Source organism: Rana temporaria, chromosome 8 (genome assembly GCF_905171775.1).
Source record: "Rana temporaria chromosome 8, aRanTem1.1, whole genome shotgun sequence".
NCBI lineage: Eukaryota > Metazoa > Chordata > Amphibia > Anura > Ranidae > Rana > Rana temporaria.
In genome coordinates this window covers 116,398,626-116,421,517 of record NC_053496.1, presented here as the reverse complement: position 1 = coordinate 116,421,517, position 22,892 = coordinate 116,398,626, and the positions used below count along the sequence as shown (strand labels likewise).

General features: G+C 40.2%; 1 protein-coding gene across 1 annotated transcript in view; it reads right to left on the bottom strand.

Annotated features, from left to right (window-relative positions):
- LOC120910437 (LIM domain-binding protein 3-like) overlaps positions 1-22,892 on the bottom strand; it is a 66,712-nt gene that overhangs the window by 25,871 nt on the left and 17,949 nt on the right. Inside the window, exons 5-6 of the mRNA XM_040322195.1 lie at positions 9,942-9,989; positions 6,987-7,141 (exon numbers count right to left, since the gene is read on the bottom strand). Coding sequence (XP_040178129.1) covers positions 6,987-7,141; positions 9,942-9,989 — 203 coding nt within the window. The remainder of the gene's footprint in view (positions 1-6,986; positions 7,142-9,941; positions 9,990-22,892) is intronic.

Here is a 22,892-nt window from a genome sequence, read left to right as displayed (position 1 = left end):
CAGTCCCTGCTGACCCGGACGAGATTCAGACCATCTATGGCTGGCTTCAGTATGTATGAGATCCTCTTGTGCGTCTTACTAAAGATCTTAGACTGGGAGGGCTTATGGACTGTTGGGCCAGATTCTCAAAGGTCTTACGACGGCGTATCTCCACGTACGCCGCCGTAAGTCCGAAACTGTGCCGTCGTATCTGTGCGCCTGATTCATAATCATTTATTTGTATTTGTTTTTCTTAATTCAGTAATTGACAGGTACAGTTTACATTGGTGCAAAGTAACATAGTATAGAAAACAGCCACCTTGTACTATAAGGAGAGAGTATACAAATGCAATTAGCAAAAAATAAAGAAGAAAAACTGACTTCCTTCAACTCTTCATCCCTGTATCTATTCCCTTGTGTCACCCTCCCCTCCCTCCCCCAATCCTAAGGAGCGTGCCACCCTCGTTGTTTCCTTGCCTAGGAAGTGGACGGGTTCATAGAATCAGATACGCCTCTCTGTTGCCAAGATACAAGCGGCGTAAGTCTCCTACGCCGTCGTATCTTGGGGTGCATATTTACGCTGGCCGCTAGGGATTTACGCGTCGAATATGTAAATTAGCTAGATACGCCGATTCACAAACGTACTTGCGCCCGCTACGCCGTTTACGTTAGGCTTACGTCCGGCGTAAAGTTACCCCTGCTATATGAGGCGCAGCCAATTCAAAGTATGGACGTCGGCAAGCGTATCTTTTTACGTCGTTTACGTAAGTCGTACGTGAATGGGGCTGTGCGTAGGTTATGTTCACATCACAGGCATTGGGCCTGGCGTATCTAATGGAGTAAATTCTACGTGATACTGAGCATGCGGGCGCATGCGCCTTTCGTTAAGCGCGTCATTTACGTTGGGTCACGATTGATTTACATACAACACGCCCACCTCTTCCACATTTGAATTACGCGGGCTTACGGAGCAAGTGCAGTATTCACAAAGCACTTGCTCAGTTGCGGAGGCGTAGCATAAATAGGATACGCTACGCCCGCACAAAGATACGCCAGGATACGTGAATCTGGCCCGTTGTGTTTAGACACGCTGCCTACATTGTGTATTGTCATTTTCTTTGGGCAAAATAAAACGTTGTTTTGACTTTTTGCATATGTTCCTGTTATTACAAATAGTCTAAATATTATTTAGATCCTCACATATAGATATGTGCATACCTCCCAACTTTCTGAGATGGGAATGAGGGACACCTATCAGCAAAAGTATGTAGGCATAGGACACACCCCTTGCCACATCCCCTTAAAGGAGAATTGTACAAAAAAAATAAGATTGGTTAAACCCACAAGTGCTTTTTTTACCACTACTGTTTCTTTATATTGGCTTTTGGTATTTACAAATGCAGCAATTTTCAAATCAGATGAAAGGTTTAGCACTGGGAAACACTTTTTGATAGATAAAAAGTAAATTTTATATACATGTATTGATCAGACCAAAATGAGGGACAAATGAGGAGAATGAGGGACAGAGGGACATTGCTCCAAATCAGGGACAGTCCCTCGAAATCAGGGACAGTTGGGAGGTATGGATATGTGTAAAAATGGAAGGTTTAGATATTTAATACAGCTGAACACTACATCACTGTTGATAATGCTGTTTTTATTAGTGTAGACTTGTTATGTAGACTTGTTTAAATGGTATGCATGTAGCATAACTTTAGGTGAGCTAAGATATTTTGCATTCACTGAACTGTGTAGGTTTATTGCTTTAGATAAAGACCCTTCCCCTTGTTTCGCATAACTAACTTTATGTTCCATGATGGAATGTGAAAATGCCTGCAAAGACAAAACACACCTAGCTGGGAGCAGCACCTTATACAAGCACAGCAAAGGGGTAAAAGAATGATTGGAATGCCCTCTAGTGACTGCTTCTGTTAACAGCAGCTATTCATTTTTCTGCAAATAGCGACCTACTCTTTAGAATTATTTGTCCAGTTAAGCTACAGTTACATGGCAGATTAACAGCGTGCAGGTGTGGCCGCTGGCAAGAATCAGTAGACAAACGCTACTTGCATCCTCTGTGTGTGAACAGCAGCAGCAGCAGCTGTGAGGCCCCGTACACACGTCTGAGAAACTCGACGGGCAAAACACATCGTTTTGCTCGTCGAGTTCCTTGTGAAGCCGCCGAGGATCTCGGTGAGCCAAAATTTCCCATTGAACAGTGAGAAAATAGAGAACATGTTCTCTATTTGGCCCGACGAGATCCTCGTCGGCTTCCTCGGCCAAAAGTGTACACACGACCGGGTTTCTCGGCATAATACGGCTCCGATCGAGTTTCTGGCTGAATTCTGCCGAGAAACTCGGTCGTGTGTACGGGGCCTCAGATTTATACTCTGTGCAAATCAAAGACTAGCACTACCACTGTTCACATGTAACTGCTATGATCCCCATAAAACAACTTTTAGAACTTTTAAGCTGATCACATGATTGCTGAATTACTCTTTCAATGACCGGTGTCCTGCCGAAAATGTTCCCCCGGCGGATTAGGACCCCCCTGTACTGCGCAGGTGTGGCGCCTACGAACCTCAAAAGAGCCTCCGAAAATAGCCAAATATGTAGAGCTGACTATTACACATGCCGCACGCTCCCGATGCTAGTGCTACTGTGCAAGGGACAGGGGTGATCTTACCAATAAAGTACACATCTTAGCAAAATCTGCCCATCGACATTGCAAAACAAGCCCTTCATTTGTTTTAACACGTCCAGCTAAGACGTGTACTTTATTGCTAAAATCATCCCGACCCTTGCAGAGTAGCACTAGCATCGGGAGCTTGCGGCATGTTTCATAGTCATTGCGCATGCGCCGTGTAGAGCTGACTCTCAGCTCTACATGTTTGGCTATTTTTGGAGGCTCGTTTGAGGTTCGTACTGCCGGGCGGAACTTATTTGGCAGAACACCGGCAGGAAATGCCAACGCAAATTCCTTAACCACTCCTGATGATTTACCCCCCCTTCTTGACCAGGCCCTTGTTTTTGCTGACAATTGCGCAGCTGTGCGACGCTGTACACAAATATAAATTGTATCCTTTTTTTTTCTCACAAATAGAGCTTTCTTTTGGTGGTATTTGATCACCTCTGCAGATTTTTTTTTTGCACTAGAAACAAAGAACGATCACCATTAACCACTTAAGCCCCGGACCATATTGCTGTTCAATGACCGGGCCACTTTTTGCGATTCGGCACTGCATTGATTTAACTGACAATTGCGCGGTCGTGCGACATGGCTCCCAAACAAAATTGGCATCCTTTTTTCCCATAAATATAGCTTTCTTTTGGTGGTATTTGATCACCTCTTCGGTTTTTAGTTTTTGCTCTATAAACAAAAATAGAGCGACAATTTTGAAAAAAAATTATATTTTTTACTTGTTGCTATAATAAATATCCCCCAAAAATATATATAAAAATTTTTTTTTTCCTCAGTTTAGGCCGATACGTATTCTACATATTTTTCGTAAAAAAAATCGCAATAAGCGTTTATTGATTGGTTTGCGCAAAAGTTATAGCGTTTACAAAATAGGGGATCGTTTTTTGGCATTTTTATTAAAAACATTTTTTTACTAGTAATGGCGGTGATCAGCGATTTTTATTGGTACTGCGACATTATGGCGTGACACTTCGGACACTTTTGACACATTTTTGGGACCATTGGCATTTTTATAGCGATCAGTGCTATAAAAATGCATTAATTACTATAAAAATACCACTGGCAGGGAAGTGGTTAACACTAGGGGGCGAGGAAGGGGTTTAGTATGTTCCCTGGGTGTGTTCTAACTGAAGGGGGAGGGGGTGGGACTGACATGGGGAAATGACGGATCGCGGTTCATACATTGTATGAACAGACAATAAGGCTAGATTCACACCTATGCATGTTGCTTTTGAGCGTTTTTGCAATGCTTTTTGCGGTGCTTGCTGCGTTTTTTGACGTGCATGTTTACCCTGATTTTACCGCGATTTGCGTTTTTTTTCAGCCAGTAATTTTTTTTTTACATTTCCCTTAACAACCAGCAATAATCAGGTAAAAAAAAAACGCAAAACGCAAATCGGTCCATTGAATTCTATTGCATGCAAAACACTGCTTTTTGCATGAAAAAAAGTCCCTGACCCTTTCCAAAAAGGCACAAAAAAACATTGATGTCAACATGTTCCATAGAAAACCATGTTAAAAAATTTCCCTGCATTTCTGCAAAATGCAAAATGCATCAAAAAAAGCATTAGTGTGAATGGAGCCTTAGCCATTTCTCCCCCTGACAGGACCGGGGGCTGTGTGTTTACACACACAGCTCCCGGTTCTCGCTCTGTAAAGAGCGATTGCGGGTGCCCGGCAGTGATCGCGCCCGCTGGGCACGCGCGTCGGCATCAGGGGCGAGTGGGATCAGGGGCGCCCGCCCCTATTGGCTGAATGGCGAGATGACGTATACCTACGTGATCTCGCCCAGCAGAGCTGACCTGCCACCGTATAACTGTTATAGTTAATTTCAGGGGCAATCAAAGGTTTAAATGTGTGCCTAGGGAGTGCTTACTAACTGTGAGTGAGGTGCTCTTACTACTGGAAGACATGGATCAGTGTTTTTGCTTCACAGAAACACAGGATCCATGTCTTTTGTACTTACAGAATGACAGTCTGCCTTGTTTACATAGGCAGGTTGTCATTCTGTCAGAGAAATGAACGATTCTCGGGTCCCAGTGGACATTGGGTCTGCGGGACCTGCTGATCAGCTCCTCATGTGTAAAATCACAGCGGGAGCAAGCCATCGGCGGCGGGCACCTGCGGCCAAAACCCAGCAGCGCAGAACCATGTATCTGATTATGGGATAAATGGTAAATCTGCTGGGGTGGTCATGAAGCGGTTAAAGCTGAACTCCAGGGTAAACAAATATTGTCTGCATACGAAAGGCATGTCAATTCTTATTTGAATATTGGTGTGCTCTGTGCTTTGCTATTTCTTCCAGATCTGCGCAATTAAACTGTGTGAAATGTTGTCTCTAAATAGGAACTTCCTTTAATAAAGACCGATCACTGCTGCTCTCTTTCCATGTGCAGGGTGACTGGTCTTGTCTCCACCCCTCCTGTAGATTTCTGCAAGCAGCCTTTACTGGGTAGGACTTGTTGTGTCCCTCCCACAGCTCTGTGATGGTATCACTACTACTTTTACAAGGTAATATCTGGGGTAACAGTGGCATTTGGCACACACAAAGGGAATTTATATCCTAAAGGTTTTTGTACCCTGAGTTCAGCTTTAAAGTAGAATTAACCACTTGCTTACTGGGCACATATACCCCCCTCCTGCCCAGGTGAAATTTCAGGTTCCGGCACTGCGTCGCTTTAACTGACAATTGCGCGGTCGTGCGACGTGGCTCCCAAACAAAATTGACGTCCTTTTTTTCCCACAAGTAGAGCTTTCTTTCGGTGGTATTTGATTGCCTGTGAGGTTTTTATTTTTTGCGCTATAGACAAAAAAGAGCGACAATTTTGAAAAAAAATACAATATTTTTTACTTGTTGCTCTAATAAATAGCCCAATTAAAAAAAAAAAATAGGGGACAGAATTGTTTATTTTTTTATTTTGTACTAGTAATGGCGGCGATCTGCGATTTTTATTGGGACGGCGACATTATGGTGGACACATCGGACACATTTTTGGCGCCATTCACATTTATACTGCGATCAGTGCTATAAATATGCACTAATTACTGTATAAATGTGACTGGCATTGAAGGGGTTAACACTAGGGGGTGAGGAAGGGGTTAAATATGTTCCCTATATAGTGTGTTCTAACTGTAGGTGGGGGTGACTGGGGGGGGGGGTGACCGATCTATGTCCCTATGTACAAGAGACACAGATCGGTCTCCTCTCCAGAGACAGGACGCTGTCTCTCTCTGTGTGAGTCGGCAATGAGAAATGATCTCATATGTTTACATATGAGATCATCGCTCATTGGCCGCACAGATCGCATAGCAAACGGCCACTCTGATTGGCCGTTCTCCGCGATCTGTGATTGGCTGTGTCCAAGGGACACGGCCAACACAGTGTTTCCCCGCTGCGCGCTCGGGAACGCCAAAAGGGGCGGACGTCAATTGACGTCCACTTGGACTTTCAGGTCCGCGCTGTAGCCGTCATTCGGCTATAGGGCGGGCCCCAGGTGGTTAAAGGCAAAACCTTTTTCATTTTAAAAGTAGAGTAGAGTTAAAACGATGTCAGTTTTTTGTCATCTCTGTCCCATTAGTGAGATTTCCCTTCACTTCCTGTCTCATAGCCAAAACAGGAAGTGAGACATGCTGCTATTTTTGTTTTAATATTGTAAGCATTTATGTACAGGGGGTATTGGCTTACTCATATTAAACTTGTTTGCACTATGTGGAGCTTCCCCTTGTATTTCGATACATGACCGCACTAAATACGTATCGGTCTAAACTGAGGACCTTTTTTTTTTTTCAAATTGTGAGTTTTATTAAATCAAAAAGTAAAAAATATTGTGTTTTTTTTCCAAATTGTCCCTCTTCTTTTGTTTATAGCGCAAACAATAAAAACCACAGAGATGATCAAATACCACCAAAAGAAAGCTCTATTTGTGGGGAAAAAATGTATTTGGGTACAGTGTTGCATGGCCGCGCAATTGTCATTCAAAGTACGACAGCACTGAAAACTAAAAATTGGTATGGACAGGAAGGGGGTGAAAATGCCCTGTATTGAAGTGGTTAAAGAGCCAACAATTGCACATCTTTTAGATTAAATCCCATTCTTGAAGTTATTCATGTTAAGTGCACTTATTTGAATATCTCTATTGGGTAATCTAGTGACAGAAAGTTTTTGGGTGGATGTGTATCTACAAAATTAAAACAAGTCTTAGAGCTGTGGTTAGTTTTAACAATATAACTTGTGTCTTTTACTTGTAATAGTATTAAAAGCTTTTAAAACCAAATGGATTTCCTTAAAAAAAAAAAAAAATCTTACCTGGAGCTGGTTGATAAACAGATGGTTTGATGCTTGCAGTCGTCACTACCCGTGGTTTGGGAGCAGGGGCAGCAGGCTCATTGTACCCTCCATAAGGCGCAGGACCTTTGGCAGCAGTTGTTGAAGAAAATCCTTGGCTAGATGCACTAGATGCACTAAAATCAAAAGATATGTTAAGTGTAAGATACAGCTAAGCAAAGTGCATTGGCAGATTCCTAATGGAAGTTCTAGGCAGTAATCTATAGACCACCTTAACCACTTCAGCCCGGACCATATTGCTGGTCAAAGACCAGGTCACTTTTTGGATTCGGCACTGCGTCGCTTTAACTGACAATTGGCTCCCGAACAAAATTGGCGTCCTTTTTTTCCCACAAATAGAGATTTCTTTTGGTGGTTTTTAGTTTTTGCTCTATAAACAAAAATAGAGCGACAAAAAAATGTACTTTTTGCTATAATAAATATCTGCCAAAAATATATAAAAAAAAATTTTTTTTCCTCAGTTTAGGCCGAAACGTATTCTTCTACATATTTTACATTAAAAAAAAATCGCAATAAGCGTTTATTGATTGGTTTGCGCAAAAGTTATAGCCTTTACAAAATAGGGCATAGTTTTATGGCATTTTTATTAATATTTTATTTTTACTAGTAATGGCGATGATCAGCGATTTTTATCGGTACTGCGACATTATGACGGACACTTCGGACCCTTTTGACACATTTTTGGGACCATCAGTGCTATAAAAATGCATTGATTACTATAAAAATGCCACTGGCAGGGAAGGGGTTAACACTAGGGGGCGAAGAAGGGGTTAAGTATGTTCCCTGGGTGTGTTCTAACTGAAGGGGGGGTGGACTGACTAGGGGAAATGACTGATCGCTGTTCATACATTGTCAGGTCAGGCATTTCTCCCCCTGACAGGACCGGGAGTTCCCGGTTCCTGCTCTGTAATGAGTGATCGCGGGTGCCCGGCGGTGACCGCGACTGCCGGGCACGCGCGTCGGGGTCAGGGGCGAGTGGGCCCCTATTGGCTGGTCGGCGAGATGACGTATAGCTACGTGATCTTGCCCAGCAGAGCCGACCTGCCGCCGTATAACTGCGGCGGCTGGTCGGCAAGCAGTTAAGGGATGCATTTATCTTGTCTCCTAGTTAGCTGCTTACACAGCAGTCAATATGAGCTTTAAAGGGGTTGTAAAGGTTTGTTTTTTATTTTCTAAATAGGTTCCTTTAAGCTAGTGCATTGTTGGTTCACTTACCTTTTCCTTCGATTTCCCATCTAAATGTTTTTTTTCTCTATTTTCTTTGACTGAATTTCTCACTTCCTGTTCCTCCTCAGTAAGCTGTTCTGGCTGACTAACCCCCAGCCAGATGATGGGGGTAAGCTTACATGAAGTGAGAAATTTAGACAAAGAGCAAAAAAAACATTTAGAAGGGAAATCGAAAGAAAAAGGTAAGTGCACCAACAATGCACTAGCTTAAAGGAACCTATTTAGAAAATAAAAAAATAGAACCTTTACAACCCCTTTAACTCCTTACCACTAGTTTTATTTACTACCACATTCACAGAGTAAAATAAAAAACAAATGTTAACGTTAGTTATGAGTTTCTCTCCCGACACTTTTTAATTTCCTACCACTTTAGACTAAAAAGCGAATTTTAAAGTTAGTTTATGTTAATGTCTTACTGCTTACTGTGGATTAAAAATGCTCATGAAACAAATACACAAAGACACACAAGACCTTTAAGAAGAATGGAATATGCATGCACATGAGACAGCCATATGTTGATGATCTATTGAGATCCATGCATTTACATAAATGGTTGTCTTTTCTCACCACAAAGCTTGCCAACATCCCCAAGTCCTGGATAAAACAAATCCTAATGCCCCAATCTCCCCAGATTCCATGTATAAGCAGCACTGGTCTCCATTTCACTCAATCCAGGACTGTTGGAAAGTGCGAAGTACACATAGCCATGACATAGCATCCAGAACAAAGATGTGGGCATATTCAATAAACTGTGCAAGACGCAAAATGCATTCATCTGAAGTAACCAAATGGAAATTATTTTTATCAGAGCCAGCCGTTACAAAATAGAATCTGACTGGTTGATATGGGTGCTCCAGTTTGCACTTGTGTCTTGCTTTTTTTATTGAATAATCTTAATGATCATTGTAGTCTCTGGGAACATGTCTTCAAACTGCAGTTAAATACATTTATACAAGTTCCTCAACCCCATCTGCTACCTTAGTGGAAAACTGAAGAGAGCTAAAGAGGAATTGTTCTTCGACCTTTACTATTTTCACTCAAGGAAGCTTACCAGTAAACCTATAGTGGCAAAGACAGGAAAAGCATCCAAAGATGTGCCATCAGAGAAGGCAAATGGATGAACAACAGGAAAGCAGAAGGTGTTATTTGGGGACAAGAAGAGATCTGAAAAATGCATCTGAAGCCTCGTACACACGACCGAGGAACTCGACGGGCGAAACACATCGTTTTCCTCGTCGAGTTCCTTGTTAGGCTGTCGAGGAACTCGACAAGGCAAGTTTCTCCATTCCCGTCGAGGAAAAAGAAGACATGCTCTCTTTTTGGCTCGACGGGATCCTCGACAGTTTCCTCGTCGAAAAATGTACACACAACCGGTTTCCTCGGCAAAAAAAAAAAAAACAGCAAGTTTCTTGTGTACGAGGCCTGATGCTTTTTCAGTGAGGCTGCTTGAGACAAGTCTGTCATTATCCCGCACACGTACATTTGTATATCCACTTTGTAGCTCTTCCAACACCTTGTTAATACATAAAGCACACCAGGCAGGAGGGGGACAATGACTTTACCACACTATACCCTGCTTTTTATCATTATACGCACATTTTTAAAAACAGTACCGTGTTTAATAAGTTGGTTACTTTTTATATTATAGCAGTTAACACTATGTTAACACTACACAGATAGTGGCTATACCTTAATTTTGACTGGTAGCTGGAAGAGAAGGTTGCTTGCTGATGATAGCTAAAAGAATAACAAGAGGTCATGTCTGTTATACTGCATAAAACATCTACACTAGTGATTGTTACCCATAGATTGGCTGGTGACATCTTTTTCAATATAACCACCATATGAAACAAATAAAGCAGATCCTTGTTGACCTTGTTGATCACTTTCAAAGCATGTGAAGAACTAAACAAAAATGCACTGGTGCCAAATATTTTCACATATGTATATACACTATCATTGTTAATAAAAAATATCATAGTGGCCTTTTGTGGGCCATTATGGCGTCTTAATTAACAAAAATAGGATGCAATTTAAGCACACTCTTCAAATTAAACATTTCTATGTGAACAAACCGAGTATTTTATTCCATAATTACTTTTTGTAAACCTGGTAAAGTAGTCTTTGTAATTCAGTTTGTAATATAAGTATAATGTAAAGTTAAAATGCAATCCTATTGCTACTTACTCCAAAGGATTTGGCCCTCAACACGTATCACCGTTTTCTATAATACAAATCGAATCATAGACGCAGTAAACCATTCCACGAGTAACAGCGTAGAATCCTAATACGGTGTAGTTGGTCATTGGTTCATGGAAGAAATGGCCTGCTGTAGACTTAATATTTCAGGGAAGGAATGGCCCGTTGTAAGCTCAATATTTTTTTTTTGTCTATTCATAGATGGAGGGTAAATCGAACAGTGTTAATGACTGGAACTAAAAAAGGCAAGCCTTTTATTGGCCAAGTGACAGAGGATGTTCTATTTTGGCTTGCATAGTGATTTTAATTTTTTCTTCTATTTTTAAAAAATTAGCTTCATAGAATAGATAGCCGCCACTATCATATTTTCCAAGGGGCTGTTTTTTTTCTTGCTTCACTGTTTGGTGAGTCACTGATCTGGAACAGGCATGCAGCCAAAGCAGTGGTGGAACACCTGACCTAAATTCTTGTTTTGGATCTGCGACTCTCTAAGTAGTGATGCAAAAAAAGAAGATTACAGCAAATGACAGGTACACAGGGACTGATATGCAGCCTGGGAGGCATGGAATGTCCTGTACAAATGTAAAACTTTAAAACAGATACAGGAGTTGATTTACTACAACTGGAGAGTACACATTTTGGGGCAGCTGTCCATGGTAGTCAATCAGCTTTTAACTTCAGGTTGTTTAATTAGGCTTTGACAAAAAAACTTGAAGCTGATGTTTCCATGCAGAATTGCACTTTCCAGTTTTAATAAATCAACCTTATGGTACTTTCCTTTGTGACAGATTCCTACAATTGTAGAAAATCTGAAACCGCATTCTTGTGTACAAGACACAAAACAGATTGTTGAAAAATTATATATACAAAGGAGTAAGGATATCCAGTGTCTGAACATTTAAACTTAAGCTATGAAAATATGCTTAGACTGTGATGCAAATAAAGAACGTCACATAGTCACTGTTATATGTAATTATTAAACAGAACTAAATCAAACTTTTTACTCTTCTAAGAAAAGCAATGCTCTGGACTTTCACAGTGGCCGTTAACATCACTGAAGCATTGGTCATGTTATTACAGCTAAAAGGGCATAGCTGTCTCATTTTCAGACAGAAATGATGGTCATGTGGCTGCCTATCATAGAAAGTTTGAGCAAGGTTTTCTACAAGAAAAAACAATAAGAATTTTGTAAAATTGTAAAATTATTTAACCACTCTAGACCCGGACCATTATGCAGGTTAAGGACCTTGCCCCTTTTTGCGATTCGGCACTGCGTCCATTTAAGTGACAATTGTGCGGTCGTGCGACATGGCTCCCAAACAAAATTGGCGTCCTTTTTTTCCCACAAATAGAGCTTTCTTTTGGTGGTATTTGATCACCTCTGCGGTTTTTATTTTTTGCGCTATAAACAATAATAGAGCGACAATTTTGAACAAAATACAATATTGTTTACTTTTTGCTATAATAAATATTCCCCAAAAATATATAGAAAAAAGTTTTTTTCCTCAGTTTAGGCCGATACGTATTCTTCTACCTTTTTTTGGTAAACCAAATCGCAATAATCGTTTATCGATTGGTTTGCGTAAATTTATGGCGTTTACAAAATAGGGGATAGTTTTATTGTATTTTTATTAATATTTCTTTTTTTTTTACTACTAATGGTCAGCAATTTTTTTCATGACTGCAGTATTATGGCGGACACATCAGACAATTTTGACACATTTTTGGGACCATTGTCATATTCACAGCAAAAAGTGCTATAAAAATGTATTGTTTACCGTGAAAATGACAATTGCAGTTTGGGAGTTAACCACTAGGGGGCGCTGAAGGGGTTAAGTGTGACCTCATATGTGTTTCTAACTGTAGGGGGGCGGGACTGGACGTGTGACGTCATTGATCGTCTTTCCCTATATCAGGGAACAGATGATCAATGACACTGCCACTGTGAAGAACGGGGAAGGTGTGTTTAAACACACCTCTCCCCGTTCTTCAGCTCCGGTGACCGATCGCAGGACACCGGCGGCGATCGGGTCTGCGGGTCCCACGAGCGCGGTCATGGAGCTTCGGACCAGGTCGCATGTGTGCGCCAGAGGCGACCCCACGGCTGGGGTACGGTACGTGATTGTGCCCAGCCGTGCCATTCTGCCAACGTATATTGGCATGAAGGGGTCCTTAAATGGTTAATACTGTAGGGAGGCAGGACACTAAGATGGAGTGGGGGGTTCATTTTGGCATAAGTTTTGTTAAAGGAGAAGTGCAGCCATAGCTCATTTGGCTGTACTTGTCCTGTGACCTGTTTTCAGCAGACAGCGGGCTGAAGCCTGCTGTCGGCTGACATTACATAGCCGTTCAGGTTGGGAAAAGATTGTGGCCATATGGTCTGTATCAGCCCACATACCTGGACCAGCACCCAGCTTAGCCTCTCAGCAGGCTGGGCACTCCCAACCCCTCCACAGCCCAGTGCTCTAATGAGCGTGGGGGAGGCAGAGCAGAGAGACGGTGACTGACAGTCACCTTCTCAGGGAGCTCTGAGTACTGAGTGATCAGCGGTGCTTGATCACTCAGATTTTAGCCTTAGAGCCGTAAGGGGACAGATACAATAAAACATATTCCCATACTTCTTGTTTAAGGAAATAAATACTAGTCCTTTGGTCTAGTCCTTTAGTCCAAACCTATATCTACAGATTTAGAAAGAACACACCCATTTCTGTAAACATTGTCTATATAGACTCCAGAAGTTAGGACCGTCCCGTTGAACTAAAGACAGCTTTGAAATTTGTTCTATATTGAAACAGTGGTTATAAAGATGAAAAATGCAACTAGCGAAACAAAACCTTTTAGTCTAAAGCATCCGCTTATCAATAGACATTTAATTTCTGTAGTTTTACTGTAAAGAAGAAAAGCATATGATTGGATGTCCAACAATTAGATGACCAAAATATTACATTTTGAAATCCATATTTTGTAACAAGGTAAAAGGAAGATTGACAAAGAGGGCAACACCAAAAAGCTTATTGTTAGCCAGAATTACTAAGCAAAGTGAAAACAAACTTAGTCAAAGGCACATCTAAAAACACCGCTAAGAGCACACGCTTTGTGGAAATCCATGTTCCACAAAAAAAACCTTGAGTGCTTGCAAGGTGTGAAATTATTTTCCTCCTTAAAGGGAAATGATCACTTAATAGAACATTGCCATAATTAGCATTTTCTCATCAACAAACTAACAGAATTAACTTGCTTCCACAGATTTTTTTTATGATTTTAGTACAAAGAGATTTTGTTTTAAAGTAAAAATGGTCCTTGATAACTGTGGACCACTTCCAAATCTATTTGAAAAAAGATATATATATCTTTAGAAGTAAAACAAGTCCAAGACTCCATCTTACCAAAATGTTTTAATCTAGTTAATGTTTAAAGTGGAACAGACCCTCCTATCCTTTACAGCCAGCCAAGCTGCCAACTGTTGGATCTCCAGTTGAAATGACGCTGCACATTAGATCAGATATGATTCCAGCCATTGGAATGTTTGACAGTTCGGTTTAGAGAACAAGCAAATGGAGTTTTATAATCCATCGCATGCCTTGAATGTAGCTGTTTTGGGTTTACTTCCGCTTTAAAGAAACCAGAAATAAAAGAAAATTGCCTGGCTGTCTCTAACATTTGTTACTATGAAACAGCCATGCAGAAAGTGAAGTCAAACTGTCCAAACTGCATACTTGTTTTGCGTCAGTGAATCTAAAAGTATTGATTAAAGCTATTTGGTCAGCATTACAGCTAGACAACTAGCATTTATAAATAAAGTAATGGCAGTTGTTATTGTTTGCCTCAGTGAATGTTTTTGGTTCTCTATGTGTTAAACTGTGAGGCCTCATACACACGACAGAGTTTCTCGGCAAAAACCAGCAAGAAACTTGCTGGGAGATATTTTTTGCAGAGGAAACCGGTCGTGTGTACATTTTCGTCGAGGAAACTGTCGAGAAACTCGACGAGCCAAAAAGAGAGCATGTTCTCTATTTCCTTGACGGGAATGGAGAAAATTGGCTTGTCGAGTTCCTCGACAGCCTAACAAGGAACTCGACGAGCAAAATGTGTTTCGCCCGTCGAGTTCCTCGGTCGTGTGTATGAGGCCTTAGATCTATACATAGATTCAATCAAGGTCACTCCACACACCACTTTCTATGGAATTAGGTAAGTTTTATTCAATAGATAGATTTTGGAGACACTCCACTCCACACCTTGTCTCTGATATTTTTGGTTCCCTTCTGGGATTAGTTGTAAAAACCTAGTTATAGAAAGACTAAACAAGAAAAAAATTCCCACTACTAGCGCTACACCATAAGGACAATAAAACACAATGTTTTGTGTAGTAAAAAAAGATAAACAAACTCTTTCCGTGCAGCTGTCAATCACCTGAGAACATGGGCAAAAAACTGAAACAAAAAATACAGCGCTCGAGGATGGAGTACGAATCACTTTATAGTCTTTAAAGTATTGCAAAAAATACACATGAACTAAAAATATAAATAAAAACTGCACACTAGGCAGAAAGTTTACACAAGCGAATCTATTGCAAAGTCCCCAAACACTTGAACAGTAACCATAAGGTGATGGTGGGATAGCAACCTGAAATCACTGCTGGGAGAAAGCTTCCAACCAAAGTACACTTCTGTAGTATATGAAGGTGGTACGGCCGTTAGTAAACCTCTAAGCAGGGAGAAGAAAAACACACAGCGGGGAGGCAGCATCCACGCTGGGAGTGATCAAAGATGATATTCACCTGCCGAGGGAGAAATGGCTATAGTTCTAATCCAACAGGGCGGCCGATGGAGGCGGGATCACTCCTCGCAACGGAGGGCAGTAAGGGAGATCCTGGATGGGAACCACCGTGCCAATACAAGGACGCCACCGCGTCAATCAGAAGCGAGGAGGGAGGGGTGGAATCACCGCTGCGTCACATGAAGGGGAAGGGAATGAAGTCCGGACTCTATCCCTCAAGGGTCATGTGACTCCAGGGGCCAATCAGTGGAAGAGATAGCCAAGCAGTAGAATCAACAAGCTGAACGTCACTGAAGGAATTCCCAGACTGTCAGTATCTCAGCATTGGCTTCTTGTAAACAAGTGGGGGCATAAAACGAGATGGGGGTGAGCCGTGACTGACATGTTTCGCGTGCCAGACGCTTTGTCAAAGTCACGGACAGGCAACACCACCAGATTAAAATAGGAACATGTAACAATCCCATTGGATAATGGCAGGCGGGGGGGACGGATTTAAAGTGTTAACCCCACCATCACCATTCGGTTCTTTATTTAAAAAAAGCAACATATTGAGTTTGCAATTGTTTGTTGATATTAAACTAGAAACACCCAATAGTGACACATATACAAAAAATAATAATAATAACACATAAACAAAAACAAAAATACATAATCCATACATTAAAAATAATAAATACATTGAAAATAAATGAAAATAAAAATAAAAAATAAATACAAATATAGTACACATTATCCTCAGCTCATAACATAAATATTAGTGACATGAACACATTTATCTATAAAAACTATCATTTTTAATTTTTTAAAAAACATTGAATAAAAAGAGCCATAAGCTCTGTATGCTAAAATTTTAAATTTAATATTTAATATTTAATTCAAGTTTCGTTCGTAATACTGAGGATATCTAGCTCCTCGTTAAGGCCACCTGGTGACAAAGAACCCATCCGAAAGATCCAATAAGTTTCCCTCTTGCAGAGGAGGGAAAATCTTTCATTGGCCGTAAGTGACCCTATTGGAATGGACTCAATCGCCATGACCTCCAGGCACTTAAAATCTTTATTATGGGCCTGCAGGAAGTGTCTAGGTACACTGTGTTTGTCACAGCCCTTTGTGATAAGGCGTCTATGCTCACCTATACGTATCCGTAAAGTACGGATTGTCCTTCCTACATAAAGCAACTTACAAGGACAACGCAACACGTAAACCACGAATTCCGTTGAACAGGTAATGAATTGATTAATCGGAAAACTACAGTCTTTGGTTTTAATAACATCAGTCCCTCCTTTAGAGATAGACTGACAAGTAAGACATCCTCTTTTACCACATCTGAAGATACCTGTTTTATTATTGAAATAGGCCCGAATATCTAAAGGACGAGTGGGGTTATTCTTAGTGACTTTACTTGGTGCAATGATATTCCGGATGGTCCGTGCCCTTCTAAAGGTAATCTGGGGTTTAGGGGGAAGGGAAGAAGACAGATATTGGTCTAGTTGAAGAATGTTGAAATGTTTATTAATAATGCTGCTTATGTTTTTATGTTCAGTATTGAAAGTAGAAATAAACCTTATATTATTTACGACCCTGTCCTTAATGACCTTCTTCTTTTTGTTCATAATCATATTGGAATTGAAAGCATCATCTAATAATTCTTGTGGATATCCCTTCTCTCTAAATTTCGTCTTCATAGTAAGGCCCTGGGTCATGTAGTCCTGTAGCTTTGAACAGTTTCTCCTACGGAGAAACGGAGAAACTGTTCAAAGCTACAGGACTACATGACCCAGGGCCTTACTATGAAGACGAAATTTAGAGAGAAGGGATATCCACAAGAATTATTAGATGATGCTTTCAATTCCAATATGATTATGAACAAAAAGAAGAAGGTCATTAAGGACAGGGTCGTAAATAATATAAGGTTTATTTCTACTTTCAATACTGAACATAAAAACATAAGCAGCATTATTAATAAACATTTCAACATTCTTCAACTAGACCAATATCTGTCTTCTTCCCTTCCCCCTAAACCCCAGATTACCTTTAGAAGGGCACGGACCATCCGGAATATCATTGCACCAAGTAAAGTCACTAAGAATAACCCCACTCGTCCTTTAGATATTCGGGCCTATTTCAATAATAAAACAGGTATCTTCAGATGTGGTAAAAGAGGATGTCTTACTTGTCAGTCTATCTCTAAAGGAGGGACTGATGTTATTAAAACCAAAGACTGTAGTTTTCCGATTAATCAATTCATTACCTGTTCAACGGAATTCGTGGTTTACGTGTTGCGTTGTCCTTGTAAGTTGCTTTATGTAGGAAGGACAATCCGTACTTTACGGATACGTATAGGTGAGCATAGACGCCTTATCACAAAGGGCTGTGACAAACACAGTGTACCTAGACACTTCCTGCAGGCCCATAATAAAGATTTTAAGTGCCTGGAGGTCATGGCGATTGAGTCCATTCCAATAGGGTCACTTACGGCCAATGAAAGATTTTCCCTCCTCTGCAAGAGGGAAACTTATTGGATCTTTCGGATGGGTTCTTTGTCACCAGGTGGCCTTAACGAGGAGCTAGATATCCTCAGTATTACGAACGAAACTTGAATTAAATATTAAATATTAAATTTAAAATTTTAGCATACAGAGCTTATGGCTCTTTTTATTCAATGTTTTTTAAAAAATTAAAAATGATAGTTTTTATAGATAAATGTGTTCATGTCACTAATATTTATGTTATGAGCTGAGGATAATGTGTACTATATTTGTATTTATTTTTTATTTTTATTTTCATTTATTTTCAATGTATTTATTATTTTTAATGTATGGATTATGTATTTTTGTTTTTGTTTATGTGTTATTATTATTATTTTTTGTATATGTGTCACTATTGGGTGTTTCTAGTTTAATATCAACAAACAATTGCAAACTCAATATGTTGCTTTTTTTAAATAAAGAACCGAATGGTGATGGTGGGGTTAACACTTTAAATCCGTCCCCCCCGCCTGCCATTATCCAATGGGATTGTTACATGTTCCTATTTTAATCTGGTGGTGTTGCCTGTCCGTGACTTTGACAAAGCGTCTGGCACGCGAAACATGTCAGTCACGGCTCACCCCCATCTCGTTTTATGCCCCCACTTGTTTACAAGAAGCCAATGCTGAGATACTGACAGTCTGGGAATTCCTTCAGTGACGTTCAGCTTGTTGATTCTACTGCTTGGCTATCTCTTCCACTGATTGGCCCCTGGAGTCACATGACCCTTGAGGGATAGAGTCCGGACTTCATTCCCTTCCCCTTCATGTGACGCAGCGGTGATTCCACCCCTCCCTCCTCGCTTCTGATTGACGCGGTGGCGTCCTTGTATTGGCACGGTGGTTCCCATCCAGGATCTCCCTTACTGCCCTCCGTTGCGAGGAGTGATCCCGCCTCCATCGGCCGCCCTGTTGGATTAGAACTATAGCCATTTCTCCCTCGGCAGGTGAATATCATCTTTGATCACTCCCAGCGTGGATGCTGCCTCCCCGCTGTGTGTTTTTCTTCTCCCTGCTTAGAGGTTTACTAACGGCCGTACCACCTTCATATACTACAGAAGTGTACTTTGGTTGGAAGCTTTCTCCCAGCAGTGATTTCAGGTTGCTATCCCACCATCACCTTATGGTTACTGTTCAAGTGTTTGGGGACTTTGCAATAGATTCGCTTGTGTAAACTTTCTGCCTAGTGTGCAGTTTTTATTTATATTTTTAGTTCATGTGTATTTTTTGCAATACTTTAAAGACTATAAAGTGATTCGTACTCCATCCTCGAGCGCTGTATTTTTTGTTTCTATAGAAAGACTAAACAACTAAGCACATGTAGGGGGTGAAACGTGTCATAAAATGGTGTGGAGTGAATTATCTCCAGAATCTGCCTTTGCAGTGAAGTTTATTCAACTATATGCAAGCAGTGTAAAGAGTTAACTTAAATTAATCTACAAATGGTGGGAGTTGGTGCAGTCCAGACCATGATTGGAGAGAGAGGCATGAGACCTGGCATGGTGCCTGAAAACTGTAAGTACATACTACAGATCCAGGATTAATTTCCCCCAAACATATTCTCAGAAATGTTGGGGTTATGCCAATCAATTTCTTACCCTGCAAAAAAATGTATGTACTTGTTTTCATGGTGGGACGTCATTGTTTTTAATCTTCTAAATCACATATTAAAAAAATTATGGTATCCTTATAGATGTTTCATTCGAAGCATGACCAACCAACAAGATATCAAAATGCTAAATGCAATTCATAGTAAATGATGATTTCCCTTTAAGTCTTGTCTGACAACAGAGCTTTATCCTTGTTGTCTGACAGTGGATGAAGAGTTGCTGACCTCTCAGCACTAAAGGTAGGAACTTGTTAATATCTAGCCCAGCTGCCGTAGCTGTACCTCGGAGATACTTTTCTTGGTAGATATGAGACACCAGTTCTTTTTGTTGTTTTAGTTGGTACGTTTCTCTTCTTGAGCAGAGGTGAAGTAGTGAATATAGGTGTAATATAAAGGGCTTCCAAGGCTGGTGGCAGCATGGGAGACCTATATGTGTATCTACCCGGTGAAAAAAAGTTGCATAGGAAAAAAAGGAACATATCAGGATGTAAGACTGTTGTAAGAGTTAAATGTTAGAAAGTAGCATCCTGGGAAAGAAACTTTAGTTTGATCAGGCCTTCAAAAACGTTATAAGAGAGATTTCCTGTTATTTGAGTTTCATTGTTTGACCAAAATAATGATACAGTTTTCACCAGTAGAAATATTGGCAATAATGTGCATAATCTGGTATACTGATTCCAAAGACTTGGAGAGAAAAAAAGGTAAATTATGATTTTTTTCATCTGGTTTAATCCAAGACCATGATAAATGTAGAAATTTCCTAAATGAGCTTGGCAATTTCAGTGAGAAAACTAATCCAACAAGATCTAGATTCCTACTGGTCTACTGCAAATTTCACAGTTTCCAATCAGTGGTTTGCTAGTGTGCTTTTTAATACTACTTAATAGTGTTCTGATACTGGTAGTTTTGGCTCTATTAGTCATCCTCAATATTTTTCTTATCTGCTGCTGTCCTGTGGCTGGTAGTGCATTTGATCAGTCCAGGATTCATAAAACTATTCATGGACTGCTTCCTAAAACCTCCCTGCACACCCCCCCCCTTTTTGGCCAAATATATTAAAAAAAGACCACATGACCACCTTTACCTCTTCTTTAGTACTTTAGTACACCTGCATAGCATGGTCTTAAAGTGTTTGTTACCCCAACACTTCATATTCCTGATATGTGCCTGCTGTACCATGTGCTAAGTATCCTGTTCTCTTTGCATTGCTTCATTTATGTTAAATCCCTGGTGTTCTTAATAGTCCCCACAGCGTGGTCAATTCTATAGCTATTCTAAGAACTCAGCCTGCTCTCCTTCAATGATCAGACTTGTCCTTACACACCCCTGCTGCACAGCCATTTACTGGTAAGCTCAGTGTACTGCTGCTTCTCCTCCCCCAGCTCTTAGCCTGGGTTTACACTATTTCAAATTGGATGCGGTTTTCCCCCCGCATCCAATTCGCATGTCAGGAGATTGTGACCGGCTCTCAATGGAGCTGGTCCTCGCATCTCCGGAGCAAATTGTACAGGAGTCCTGTGCATCTTCTGGTTAATTTCAGGTTCGAAATTCAGCCAAACATTTGGACCAAAATCGGACCTGAAACGGTGAACAGGGACTCTGTACGGCAGTGTGAACCCAGCCTTATGTAGCTGAGAAGGAAAAATGGAAGAAAAGGTATTTATAATTTTTTATTTTTTTTAATATCTATACACAAATGTTTTGTCTTTCATTTCTATTTTAAAAATAATGGGTCATTTTACTAGGTGATCATTTACAATAACTTCAAATCGTACTTCTATGTTCTCATCTTTCAATGTTAAACTCTGTCGAGAATTAATATTTAGGAAGGTGTGTTTTGCAGTCAACCCCTAGGAAGCATTTATAACACAACACCTGGGAGGCTGGAGACTATCACAAGCTGGAATAAATGAATCTGAGCAATATCCAATTAAGTGGAATCAGTTAGCGGTGGAAAAATTACTTTTTTGTAATCATGACCAATGCACTTGCTTGGTAAATTAGAAATGTACTAAATGATAAAAGAAAGCAATTAAATAAATTCTCGTCGTTTGGAAACATTGTCTATAATAAACATGTCTAGTAGTCGTATTGACCACACACTGTCCTTAAGTGATAGAGGGCGAAGAAATCTATTGACAAAAGGCATAATGAATTACTATGCTAGGCCAGCATCAGTAAGTGCTAATTGTAAATATAAGCATAGTGAAAAATGTTGTCTATTTAAGTAATTGATGTAAGATTTATTGGTCAAGAATGACTTTTGGTGAAAGACCAAGAAACCTGGAAATGCATAAGGGCCAAACACCCTTGCCAGTTATTAGTTACTGATTTCTGAGTGCCACATTATAGTACAATTTACTATGTATGATTATTAAACTATTACTATTGTATAACAAAAGCTAATGGGACACAATGATCTCAATAAATTATTTTAAATTAAGTATAACTAACTGGGACTTAACACTCTGGTATCCATTAGTCATTTACCATGGTTCACACTGATGGGATTTCGAATATGTTCCAGAACCCAAGGATTACATGTAATATAACATGTGTTTCTGTGGAGGCTGTTCACATATACTGTAGGCAGTGCGATTTGGATGCAATTTAAAAAAAGGTTCCTGTGCGTGTTTATTGCAGCTCCATAGACTTGAATGGAAACTGCAGGCAAATCACTTATTTGCCCTAAAGTAATACAATTCCAGCACATTTTCTAGTACTGTTTGTTGAGAGAGAGAGAGCGACCACTGGACAGAAATCCCAGCTGTATCCATATTGCATGAAAACAGGATCAAGTTCACATCTGAACCACTTCAAATCACACTGCATCAGTGTGAACCTAGGCTTAAACACACCTAATATATACAGAGAACAAGCACTCTGAAATATGGTACAGCACTGCAGTACCTAAAGTCCAAGGCAAGCTGTATATATTTTATGACATACTTCCAAGGCTTAACAATTATTTGGCAATGAAAACAAGACAAATTAAATGGCATAGATAATTGGCACAGTAACTACCATCTGTCTAAAACACAGGAAACACTATCAATACTGCTATTCTTCATGTTATGTATTTTTTCAGTCACCCTAACCTTTGAAACCTGGCCCAACCTTTATGTAATGCAGCCATATTAACAACTGTTGCATGAGAGGCCCAGTTTTAGTTCCAAATGGCTCCTTTAATTGTACACAGCTATTTTAAAAGTCTGTATTTTGTACAGGAGCTCACATCACTGAAATGCAATGGGAAACAAATTCAAACATAGCTTCAAATGGTTCCTGCTGAATCATTTAGAAAGTAATTACTTTTTACACAAGATGCATATTCTTGTTTGGCTGTGACCCTCAAAGCTGAAATATGAAAATTTAGTTAGATGTTGAAATTTTCCAGCTCCGATAACACATTTCCTGTATTGAAGAAAATTTGGGTGTTTGAAAGAAATTAGAATAGAAAGAGCCCATGTTGATTAGAAAAATGCCTCTGAATTTTTAAGTGTATCATGCAATGTCTCTTCTTTTTTGT